Below are 12,990 nucleotides of genomic sequence, written 5' to 3'. Positions count from 1 at the left end.
CTAATTTACGCTCACACATTTTCTCATTGTATTTATAATATATAACGAACTTGTTTATGTAGCATCTCTCTTCCATTACCACAGGGTCTCAAAGCGCTGTAGAACCTCTAAAAGCATGCTCATACATACATATTCCTCCCCTGTCTTCACAGCGTCTGAGGGTGTCCTAAGTCCTTAAAATAGTAACTACAGTAGCTTTGTTCGTTCTGTCTTTTCTGTCTGTGGCAAAAATAGCTCGACTAATTTGTAGTCTCTGTTTGTAGTCTGTATGTGTGAGAATGAGGGGCGTGTGTAAAGCCTCCATGACTGCACATCCTCTAGCAGTTGCTGCTTCTGACTCTCTCTGCTATCTGACTCGCTCTTCTATTCCTCCTGGACTTCATGTTTATCACTCACTTGCACCGCATCCTCATTTTAACTTCTGGATGTGTATTTTATGTCACTTAATGCAGTAATAAGAATACTTGCGTGTGTATGCCTGCACAGGGCAAGGAGAGAAAGATGAATTAAATTTTGTGAGCCAAATGCATAGTTCTGTTAGGTCTTGCAGTAGTTTTTTGCTTGGGCTCCTAATGGAGGAAGGCTTACCACATCTTTCTTTCTGTCTTTTGTCTTCTAAAAGCTTTTGAGCCCGTTGGCTGATCTGAACAAAATCTGACAGAAAGGTTGATATCTTAGAGATTTAAGTCCCTCCAAGATTTGTGGAATTATGCACCTGAGTGGAAAAAGACCCAAAGTAGAGAGAGGTTACTGGATGGGATCAACTGGTGTTAGGCATCAGAAAAACGGGCAGGAAACACTGATCTACGGGAAAGCAGCATTTGTTAGCTCCACTACTGGTAGAGCAGCATCTCTCCTAGGCTGTTCTTCTGGATAGAGCTGTAACCTGCATTTCTTGCTCTTGGTAAATGTGAGAAAATGCCTTTCTCCAGCATGGGAGAGTGTGAAATCTCGATAGCACCTTCTACAGCAAGACGTGGACTTACCCACCACATCAGGTATGCTTAGAGCTCCCTTATTCATCGCATCTTGAGACAAAGGGGCAGTGTAGCATGCTCTGTGCAGGGCATTCAGAAAATCAGAAAACTGGGCTACCCTGTGCTGTTATTCATGTGGAAGTGCTAGGGATGGTGTGCAGTTTCTCACCCAAAAGGGGCAAGCAGATGCCCTGTGTGCCTCTCAGCACTGTGCTGGGACATTGGGTCCCTGCTTACTCGGAAGCAAGGAGAAACAAGGTGTGCCTGACTCCTCTGCTTTCAGCAGCAGTTATGCCTTGATCCGAACTCTGTAGCCAGTGTGTTACGTAGGCATGGAGAGAGCTCAGACTTGGGTCAGAGCCATGAGCCCTTGTATAGTGCATTTGGAGACTGCTTAGGGATTTCTCTTCCAAGAACTGAGCTAATCTTCCCTACTACGTAACCTGAGGAGTTTGTGCCCCGGGGTGGCTTGTGCCCCAGGGGTCACCTGGGAGTAAGACATCCATCTAGGCATTAGAGTGTGCCATAAATCCCAGACAAGCCATGGTCAAGTGGTAACTCTGTCACTTCATGGTCCTGCATCTTGTTCCTGCAGAGGACACTGGATGCAGCCGTGTTAGAGCGCTGCGTATGCAGCATGCCGTGTGAGACAGGGAATTAATCTCTTCATTGCATCAGCTCTCCACTGGCCCTGCTAAGCGAGAGAGCCAGGGCAGTAGGCTGTCTCTGAGGGATTTTACAGGCATTATCTCACTTCATCTAGGCTGAAAAATTAAGCACATGTAATTGTAGACCATGCTGATCTCTCTCATCATGTGTGAGTAGTTTCATTGTCAGCTGTCGCTTGAGAAAGCCCCTGAAATTCTTCTGAACCTCTTGCTCCTCCTATGCTGAAATATACAACTTGGGGGGAGAAAGGAGTGAGAGCACAGCTAGCAGTGATACCACACGTGTATCTGTATCCACAGATTTGATGACTTCTCTCTAGTCTGGCTGGAGGACATGCAATTGTAGCCACTGATGTGCCGTCACACCAGAGAGAAGGTAGTGATTAATCACTGTGGCTCGCAGAGCAGCTCCTTGGGAACTGGCTGTACAGTAAACGCTGGCAGTCCCAGAGGATCTGAGCAGCAGTGGTGGGTGATAAGACAACCCCTGTGAAAAGATGCCTTGGCGCACCACAGGATGGGAGGGACAGGCTTGATGCTTTCACAGAGAGCAGCAGATAGCCTTGTTTCCTGTACAAATGTGAAGCCTTCTTGATCATAACTCTGCAGAAGTCACTGGGAGTGTAACTGAGGGGGTCAGATCTGTTTACAAAGACTGAGTTATTTCAGCTTTGAGTGAGACAGGGTGACCACTTCTGTGAGCAAGCAAATAGCTGAGCAAAACTGCATTAGACAAATAGCTCATGACACATAGGCAGAGCTAGATACAGATCTGATCCAAAGGTCTCTTTGGCAATCCCCTGCAGGCTTTTACTCACCCTGCTTTTGCTGAGATAAGACATTTGTTTCAGAATTTTATATTGTTTCTTTCCTTGCTGTGTGGTTTATTCTGCGGAGTACAGATTTCCCAGTGCTCAGTCCTTAGCTGACCCCACTTTGCAGTGGATGAGCGTCCCATCATCTTTAACCATGTTGTCCCAGGCAGGAGCATGAGGCTAAGGTCAGTCTTCATCCATGGGAACCCTGGTCATCCTTATCTCTATGTTCACTGGAGAGAGACAGATGCCATCAGTGTCAGGTCTGGGTGGGCTGGCCTACCTTTGGGATTACCCTCCCCCCACAGACAAAATAGGGCCAACGGGGCCTCTCTTGTCTTGATGCTTCTGCCCAAGTGAGTTTTCCTGGAGACGTGTTTGTGTTTCAGGTAGTTTGGGGAATTAAACCTGATGCTGCCGTTATCTCTGTCTGGCCTGTGAAGGATTGGGCCAGCTGCCAGCCCTCCTGGTTACACTCTTGGCCATGATCACTGCTGTTCGGCATTGACTTCTGTGGGCTGTGTGGTATGCTACCAAAAGCCTTTGCTTCTAGCTGATTTCAATTGTTTCGATTCTATATAAGTCTATATATGAAGGTGGTTACAATTTATTCCTATTCAAGGAAGGCTGCTGACAGGACCAAGACACCCAATGTATGTTCTGGGTTATTCTTCTGAGAAGAACATGTGCAAGCTGCTGTCCACTTTTGGCAAAGATACCCAGGCTGAACTTGTCAAACCTGGGTGAATATCTGAGATATGAGACTGGCTTTTTCTTCTGAACAAGTAATGATGCTGAGGCACTAAAACAGCCAAGCAACATCTGAAAATACTTATTTTGACTTTGGGACTGAGAGTCTGAAGAGGTTGACTGTGACCTCTCTACACGTTGTCTAAGATCCCCAAGTCAAAACCCACTGGGGAGAAAGAAGGGACAGTGCTGAGAGCTGCCCAGATCTCTCTGCGCTCCAGCTCTTCTCTCCCTTTTGCAGATGCTGGAGGAAATGCCAGTACCTTCTCGGGTTTTTTGCAATATCTGCTCCTCAGCCTTCACCTCCTGACCCATGCACAGCCTCTGTTCCCAGGATACTTGGTGTGAAAGCATGCCAGGTGCAGTTGGGGTGGTTTTGGTCCTGACATTAGCAATAGCTCATGCTGCTTTGTGACCTTTGGTTGGCAGGAGCTCCATCAGAGTATGTCCTTGGAGTCAGCTGTATCCCCTGGCTGGGCCGAACAAGCCTAGGAGGCATTAACAGTACTGCAGTGATGTTAACTGAAATATTTCCTGCTGTGCTGATATTCCTGAGCTCCCTAGAAAAAAATGCAAGAAAAGCATCTTTAACGTATGTCTGAGAGTCTTGCTGGCCCCGCAGCAGGAGAGCAGCAGTGAAGGCTACATCAGGGGTTTCTTGTGCGTGGTTGGTGACGTAGAAGATGTCATGTCTCCATTTCTGCAGCTCTTGCAAGGCAGGTTGTAGGGAGAGGCAAGGTTACCCTCTCCCCTTGGCCACTTACACCCCTGCTTGTGCCTCCCTGTCCTCTCCCAGTACTGGCATGGCAGTCCCAAGGGCAAAGTCACAGAGAGGGTACCCCATGCTACGCCATCCAGAGATGTGCCTTTGCTTCTTCAATGCCTCTTTTCTTACTGAAAGGAGAAACAACTCAGCTCCTGCTTCCCAAAACAAGGCAGCAACACAGGTTAAAAGACCATCTGAAAAAACAAGGTAGGAGCTGGCAAAGGCTGCACCGTGGTGCGATGGGACTGAAGCTGTCAGAGCAAAAGGAGGGACCCGAGGGTGGAGTTTCTGGCTGGGGACTGCACTCCGAAGGCAAGCGCTGCCCTGGGTTATGGTGGGCTCATGGGGCTTGGAGCAAAGGTCGTGGAAACTTCTTTTGCTCCAGAGGCTAAAACTGGAAGGAAAATTAAACCCCTCTAGTGAGAGGCTGAGAAAATGAAGAATGAAACACCCAAAAAGCTTCTGTGTGCAGCTGCAAAAATTACCTTCCGCTGCTCATTAATTAGCAGGGCAAGGATTTGGGAGAAGGCATAAGGTGGAAGTTGGTAGTACAAACCAACTTCTTGGGTCTCCCTTCCTGGGGATGCTGGGTTAGCTGTAAAGCATCACCCTGTCCAGTGTGCTCGCTTTGGGTTATGTGAGGTGGGAAAGAGCTAGTCAGCATCTCCTCTCTCTGCATGGTGACACTGTCCTCACCACAGGCTGGTGGGAGTCGTTCCCAAAGGATTTTGTGTATTTGAGGGGACTCTGGACAGGTCCTTGGAAGAGGATCACTGAATAAGGAGACCTCATCAAGCTGAGAAACTCCTGAGCTGAGGCTAAATGTGGTTGCAGTCTAGGAAGGTGTTAATGGACATTATCAGCTTGTTACTCTACTTTTTAGGTTGTGACCATGGTTGGAGATGGGATACTGGTCTGGCTGGAGTCCAGAGCAGTTCATAGGGAGCCAATTCAGAAACACCTACCTCCAGAAGCTGGCCTGGAGCAGGTTGAGGGTTTGTACCCCTGGGTGCAGAAGAATCTGAACAGCACTGTTCTTCTCTCTAGTCTCAGCTGTGCCATCATGCACAGAAACACCAGTACAGACAAGCTTGTCACCTCCGAGCTCCTTGGGTCCCAGCACAGCCCTGGGGCAGAGCTGGAGCACTGCCACGCAGAGCACAGTCTCGAGGAGGTCCCCATCCCCTCCGAGATAAAGCTGTGCAGCCTCTCTGACGTCAGCATAGCAGCCAGGAATCCCCTGCATGAAGCCGCAGTGGCTTTGCCCCTGTTTTAATAGTGCGTATTGTTTGGGAGCCTCCAGCGCTCAGATGCAGGCACATCATTTCTGCTAGCTTGCGGCATAGCCTCTGGGAACCCCCGCCTGGGAAACGTGACTATGTTCAGCACATCCGCAAACCTCAAGAGCCGAAACACAACTGGCCGAGTGGATTATATTACGGCTGAGATTCTTAAATAAACAGCACTTGATGAGTGCAGCGGGACGTTTAATAAGAGCCTCCTCAGCCCCTCGTGCCCCACGCCTCCCATAATCACTTGTAGAGGCAGCCCTACAATCTGCAGCCGGCGAGGGGAAAGGCAGCGAGGCAGCGTAATTTGTATTCCAGCTCTGCTACTGCTTCTAGTGCTTCCAAGAAGCAAGTAAAAATAGCATTCCGTCATTTTGTAAATAATAGCTATCTCCTCACAGGCCCAGGGAGTGATGAGCACTTAAAAGGGAGATTGCAGGAAGGGGGGGCACATCTGCCTTGAGCCAGGGTCAGGAAGATGGGACATAGGGACTCAGAGGGGGGGACGGGGGGGGGGGGGGGACGGGGGTGTGAAATGAAAACCCTGAAGCACCTCAGCAGCAACCGCTGCCGCTTTACGTCTTCTGCACGCCCAAGGGAAGCCACCAGCCCTGCTGGCGTGGGGTTGGGGGTGGCAGGATCCAGCCCTACACACAGAGCTAATAGGGATGTTTATCGCCTGCAGAAGCAACTAGATCTGGTGTAGCAAATTCTTGGCAAAAGAGAGGGGTAGCTTTTAAAGAGCAGGCAGGTGTAGGGAGTGCCATGGTAACACTGTGGGAAGAGATGTTACAGCTTTTGTTTTACATTTGCATTGCAGATCTCCCCAGCTGTGGGGGATTTCTGCAGGCAGGAGCAAGGCAGAGTTGCCTGGCAGGCATGATGGGGCTTTGTACCCTGTGGGAGAAGGGGCAGCTCTGATCGATCTGCGCCACCTTGTTCCTGCTCACACACTGGTTCCAGATGGTTTTAGAAACACAGTCCTGTTGAAGCTTGGGAATAAGCTGAGCCTCTAAATGGGGAAAGCCCCCAGTCAAGGGCATCAGCCTCAAACAAATGGCTTGGAAACATAGCGTGCCACTTGGTTCTCTAAATTCTGCCCATGTTCAAACGTTGAACCTGAAAATCTCTTGCTCTTCTAGATTTGTGACTGCTTTGGGGTCTTTTTTGCTTTCTGGATCCCCAGGTGGCAGCAGCTTGGGGCATCGTGAGGCTCAGTAACGGGGCTGGAGGGTACTTGTGCAGCACAGTTGATTGTACAGAGAATTGCCAAGCCCTGTGCTGGGCAGCGGTGCAACAGCTCGTGCTGTTCCCTGGAGCAGCTGGAGCTGGGCTCTAGTACTTGCTCCACTTCAGCTTCCTACCTGAACCAAGTCTCTCCTTTTTTGCTTCTCCAACTATAAAACAGGACTGGCAACATCCACCTGCCACCCCAGCAGGCTTGAAGGCTCGAATCACTTATGCGTGTAAAAAAACTTTGAGTCACAGGGAAGGATGATGCTAGGGAAGGAAAAAAGCCATTTAATGTTCTGCAACAGGTCTAGAGAAAGTGCCTAACCCTCTACAGTATAGTCCTTAATTATTAAATCTTTGGTGAAAACTAGGCAAGACAGCCAAGCTGCAGTGTGAGCATGTCTGCAGAATGAGGAGAGAAGGATTTCCTTGACACGTCTCTGAGCAGAAGCAGGAGGTACTCCTGTCTCAGCTTTCTCTTGCTGCAAAAGTAGATGCAGTTTCTTCTTATTCAGGGTCAGGGTGGTTATGTGTGAGGGTAAGGAGAGGGGAGGCTGACTGAGTAGCTCCTGGTTTCTTTGGAGGAGAAGGTCTCACCATCACAGCGTTGATGAGCTTGGGCAGGGCTGCAAGCAGCGCAGATGCTCTCAGGCTGTAGGATCACGCAGGAAGCAAATCTCTGAGGCTAGAGCTGGCTCTGTTCCACTGGTGTTTTACTTATTTCTGGATTTCCCAGCTCTGATGAAATCCCTGCTTGCATAGCAATGGTTTAATTTCAGAAATCCCTCCAGACCCCAACCAAATCCTCCCCATAGGAGCACATATTAACAGGGAAAGTTCAGTCTGGCTTTTGCCATAAAAGGTGCAGGGAGCCCATTTTTCGAAGTGCTGGGGGACATCAATAAGCCAGCGACGGAGCCAGCCCCCCCCCAGCTCATCCCTGCACGAGGCGCAGCCTTGCAGGCGCAAAGGGGTCCCACCGAGTTTGGTGGATTCGCATGGCCCGGCCCAGGCAGTACGTCTGCAGTCTGGCAGTGGGGGATCCTTTTCAGACCTGGGCTGTTATTCTTAATATTAATAAAGTATAAATATTAACAAATTAATGGTATTTATTAATGCTGTTATCTTTGATTGAATTTGCCAGTAGGTTGAAGGGGCAGGGAGGGGTCTCTGGAGCTCTGTGACAGCCACGTTACAGCATGACAAGGACGTAAAGGCTCATGTAAAAATAACAGAGTCGTACCAAAAAGTGTCCAAAACTAATTCTGCCTTTTTACCTCCTCATCACTTCCTGAATCCCTTGTGCTTGGATCCCAAGGATCACCCCTTCAGGTGCAGGCGACAACTCTTTCTGCACCTCACAAGGACTGGCTTCACTGGCCTAGGGCAGCCATGGATCCTGATCTGATAATCACAGCTGTAAATTATTATCTTGGGTAAACTGAATGCCAAGAAGGGAGGAGAGGAGGGGAGAGAGTTTGTGTTTTCTCTAAAACATAATTAGCTTTCTCTCGCTGCATGTGTTAGTGGAAAGAGCCTCACTTCACTAAATGTTCTTCTCTGCTGTGTATCTTGTTTGGGGACTTGTTTGGAGGGAGACAAAGAGAATGCTCTGAGTGTTCAAGATTTACAGAAATAACTCATTTTGTTCAGGATGATGTCTTGTTGGCTTCTGGGTGTTTCAGGAAGTGTATCGCATACATATTTCTCTTTAACCTTCTTTTTATCACATCAAGAGAAGATCAAGGGTTACTTATGTAGCACAATAATATCAGCCACAGCTGCGTCAGAAGATTTCCAGCCATAATAATGAAAGACATGTACACGTATATTTTAGCCATGAAGGAGAAAACCCTGCCAGAATGCTTTATTTTATTTTTTGATACAAAACTTTGAAGCACAAAACTAAGCTTCATAGTACTGCAGAATAACTGTCAGGGGACAGAAGGATTTCCATAACTGAGTTGAGCAATGGGCCATCCAGGATACTTGCAAAGCTACTGCAGTGTCCAAAATGGGGTACTACACATAAAACATGAACTCTTCTTTGTGCGTCTAAATTGGTTCTTTCATTGGGAAAGCAGCTTTGAGCCAGCTAATGCTATACAAAAGGAGCATACTGGCATGATCTATCCCTAAAGAGGTGAGGATTTATGGTAGCGTAGTGCTAAACTCAAGGCACTTCATCTGTCATTTTTTCAGTACAAGCCAGTGGGCCGAGCATAAGCCCATGAATCTGGCAAGACACTGTGCCTTGATTTCCCAGAAAAATGGGACAGCAGCAGAGATTTCAGTTAGGAAACACACCAAACTCATAATGAAGTCAAGAATGAGAGCTGTGTGTGCTGTTTGGCTTGAATAATACCTGCTGGTGCCTGTGTTCTGCAAAGCACTTCTGCTTATCTTTACCTGAAGGCATGGGATTAAGAATGTCCCTGGGCTTTAGCACTTGGGGCAGGAACTGGGGCTCTACGGTTTTGCTGGGACAGGGAGGCTGCTGTTCAGCATCCATAAGGGTGGCTCAGCCCAGGATGAAGGGCAGCGTGTGATGCAGGCAAGCTTTGCAAGACCAGCCGCTTGCCAGGAACAAGGCACTTAAGAGAACAGCAAACACGATGGCAGTAAAAGGCAATCAGAATATTGATTCTTTTTACACACAGATAAGCCTGAAGCTGTAACAAACCCAGGGTTTCCTAAAACTGGTGGAACATTGCTAGGCTGTTTATCAGGCTGGGAAACACAATGGGATTTCAGATTAAAAGCAGTTTCAAAGCATCAGGGCTTACCTCTGTGTTGAAAATGTGTGGATCTGTACCATGTTATGTATCGCATAGCTGCCTACATTTTGTAAACACGCATTGTCTGGCTGTGCAGGATACATTCATCCTCTGTGTGAGTAAAGCAGCAGAGCTACATCAGAGATGAATCTGCCCAATTACAAGTGATAAAATCAGCCATTGTTCAGGGCACAGCAGAGAGCACGATGCCAGCTTGGTGAGGGCTCGCCAGGGAGGTGCCTGGCAGGAAAAACCACCACGTAACAAAACCCAAACCCTTCCCTATACAAGGAAATTCATTTCTCTAATCACTTTTTTCCCTTTTTTTTGTCCCAGACAGTGTAACTGAAGTCAAGACAGACATTTACGTGACGAGTTTCGGCCCTGTCTCGGACACAGATATGGTAGGTGCTACTGGCTGGTTGCCTCACGGGGATGGATGGATTCTCATGCAGCTGAGGCGCACGTGTCCCACCCTCATTCCCAGACAACCTGGGCAAAAGCAGGATTTTCCTAAATGAGAAGAATACCAGTAAGCATCCCAGCTGCCTGCCCAGGCATGAGTGCGCCTCATCATCTTCTCGCAGGCCGTGAGGAGCTCGCTGCAGGTGGTAGACAGGGATTGTTTCTCAAGTGCGTTTGGGCTTTTAGATACCAACTGATGATGCAGCCTTGGAGGGTCAATGCCTTTGCACTGCCCAAGCATGCTGCAGGCTTTAGCATCTTTTTCTTTCCTGCAAGTGCAACCTAATGAAGTGAGGAGACCTGCCCATGGGACCAAGACCTGTACACAGCATACTTCAATGATTACATGACTTGACAAACACCTTCACTGTAGCCAGCTTTCCTTGACCTGACTGTGCATCAAGGAAGGAGAGTGCTGGGAAGAGGGGATAATGCCAGAATCTGGCCCGGAAGAGAACACTTCACCATCAAACTGCCCTTAGCACTTGAACCAGAAGAGAGGCAAAAGAGAAAAAAGAAGAAGAGTGAACTGATTGCAATATTTTGACATGTTCAAGGAAAATTATTAATGAAAAGGCCTGAGGTCTGAATTTAGGCTTGTATTCCCACAACATTTTGTCTTCTAATTAAAACAGGACTGTGGAGCATAATTAATAGTGAGCTTTCTCAACAGCATTTCTTGCAGCTCATATTCCACAGGCACCCAGGCACACGGAGGAGAGTCGGCTGTTGATGGTTGCTCAGCATTTCAAGGGTGCCACATGAGGACAGTCACGCACTCAGGACCGAGACCCCCCCGCGCATCCAATTCCAGAGGTGACCTGCTGCTGGCATAGCCCATGCCAGCAGTCGGCACTCCTGCCCTCAGAGGGAGCCCACTGCCAGCTGGGTCAGGCAGGAGCAATGTCCTGCAGCTCTCACGGCCCCTCCAGAGCTGGGACGATTTCATTTTCTGTGCTCACAAGCCCATGAACATCTCTTCAGCTGCTCCACTGACAGTCGTGTGTTAGCAGGTGGAGGACTTGGGGAAGAATAAAATCTCTGTGTTTCATTTAGGCGGTAGCCCCATCACACAACCTCATGTTGCTTTTGAAAGACCACTCCCTCCAGGGTTAGAAGTTAACTTGATGTCAGCGTAGCCAAGGGTATTAATCTCATCTGAGTTCTCTCTCTATCTCGCTTGCTTTCCTACCGCAGCAGAGACCCATGATATATTCAGCAATCTTAGCCCTTGGGGAGTATCTGATAATTACTTCTAAGGTGGAGCGTATTTGATTAAGGGAGCGTGTATAATGAACTGTGAAGAAGAAATACGAGGTATTAAGGAGAGGAAGGTATTCTTTGCAACGTGATTTGACAAAATGAATTTAAAATTAGGAAGACAGTTAAAGAATAATAAATTATTTCCCCTTTGCGTGCTTTAGTTCCATGTATTTTACAAATGCATAGCGAATGTGTTTTAGCGTGCCATTCTGGTGCTCAGTGCATTCGGAAACGTGAGAGAGAGAAACCCCATCTCCTCAGGAAGCGTGGGGAGAGCCTGCTCTCCTGTGGTAGTTCCTTTCATCTTGGGAGTGGGGAAGTCCCTGCTTCCCCACTCACATCTTGCCTGGTGATCCCGCTTCCGTCCCTCCCACAGCCATTACTCATTGCGATGGAAAGCCGCTCCTGCGTATCTTGATGAAGACAGAGACTGTAATTATGGTGATGGAGGAGAGGCAGGTAAAGCTGCTGTGGGGAGTGGAGGAGAGCAGCTGGTTACGAAGCGTGGAGGAGGACGTGTAGACCTTTTCTCTGAGATGTTTCGAGGAACTTCTAGTCTCTCTTTGAGTTTCTTTTGGAAATCAGAGCTTGATAGGACTTGACATATGCCTGAATCTTCAGTAGCGAGCTCTTGCAGCTTTGCCTCAGTCCCCAGGAAAAAAAAAATTTAAAGGAATTGTATGCTTTGGTTTATGGGCTCTGGAGACAGACTCAGTCTTGATGGTTTTGGTCGCTTCTATAAGGCAGAGGAGAGCACAACATAAAGCTAAGCGTGCTCCTTGGAAGGGGTGACTTGAGAATGATGCTTTCATGGAAGTATAGAAAAGAGGAGAAGAATCTAAACATGATTTGTCTTTTCTTCGGGAACGATTCGTGAGCATAAAAAAAGAAAAACAGGGCCTCGGAAGTTGTTATAGAAGTTTTGCTTCTTTTTTTTTTTTTTTAATAGGAACAGAGAGTTCTGAGTAAGATAGCTCTTATCCTGATATGGACTTTTCCCAAACCTACTTCCTGGGATTTCGTGCAGGCTTATTCCTTTGGTTTTACCCCTTTACTGAGCTTAAAATCACAAAGTGAAAATTACTTCCATGAAGTGGCAGAATATCTTGTACAGGGCAGCGCCTATAGCAGTATAGGATCTTCTCTTTCCTTCCCCCAACAAGGCTCCAGAAATTTCACATTTGAGTGGCTCTGTGACCAGGGAGCAGGGATGAATTTCTCTACCAATATGCTTTCATTCAGCTGCCATCTGCTGCAAAACCTGTAGGAATTTCTGTGACCTATAGGAAACTGATGCACAGCAGCTTTTAAATGGTGCTGAGAAGCACTGCAGGAAAGAAATCACTCACAATGATAAGTTTAGTTGGCCCTGAAGCCTCCAGGAACCCATAAATAAAGACTATGAATCTCCAGCAGCAGGGGAAGAACAACTGGGACAGACAGATTTTCCGAATCCCCTGTCTCTCTCTGAAAACCTTGTGAGCTAAGAAGATCTTTTGTTAGCAAGGGGAGTTCTGTGTGGTAGAGGTGAGCGGTGGTGGAGCTCGTGCTGACGGGCTGAAGACTTTCCCTCAAGTGACATGGACCCTCAGAAGACATAGTGTGGCTCAGGTCATGGGGAACAGCAGTCCCTTATGCCAGGCACCGGGTAGATGGATCTAATTTTGCCTGGGAGCCATAGCACCTTTGCTGCTTGGTCAAGTGGTTTCCGAGGCTGCACACACTGAGCGAGGAGCTGGCCCTGGCTGCAGGGTTTCATATAGATGACTTCTAATTCAAATAGGTGACTTCTAATTGCCTCAACAGGGGGGAGGAAGGGGGGAGGGGAGGAAAAGAGGAAAAAGAGGGGAAAAACAGGAAAAAGAAGAAAAAGAAAAGAAAGTCACAGGATCTTGTAATGCAGGTTTGCAAGATCCTTGATTCAGTGCTTTTCTAGAAGTGGCCTGGGGAAAAAAATCAGCATTAAGATAATGTCATGGAACTTTTT

The 12,990-nt window shown here is 47.8% G+C and overlaps 1 protein-coding gene across 2 annotated transcripts in view; it reads left to right on the top strand.

Moving 5' to 3' along the window:
• Nucleotides 1–12,990, top strand: part of LOC104329532 (gamma-aminobutyric acid type A receptor subunit alpha3) — an 80,207-nt gene that overhangs the window by 30,087 nt on the left and 37,130 nt on the right. For both annotated transcript variants that reach the window (XM_075435248.1, XM_075435247.1), the window contains exon 4: nt 9,612–9,679. In XM_075435248.1, coding sequence (XP_075291363.1) covers nt 9,612–9,679 — 68 coding nt within the window. The remainder of the gene's footprint in view (nt 1–9,611; nt 9,680–12,990) is intronic.

Source organism: Opisthocomus hoazin, chromosome 14 (assembly GCF_030867145.1).
Source record: "Opisthocomus hoazin isolate bOpiHoa1 chromosome 14, bOpiHoa1.hap1, whole genome shotgun sequence".
NCBI lineage: Eukaryota > Metazoa > Chordata > Aves > Opisthocomiformes > Opisthocomidae > Opisthocomus > Opisthocomus hoazin.
The sequence above is the reverse complement of the archived record's forward strand: the minus strand, read 5'-3'. Positions and strand labels throughout refer to the sequence as shown.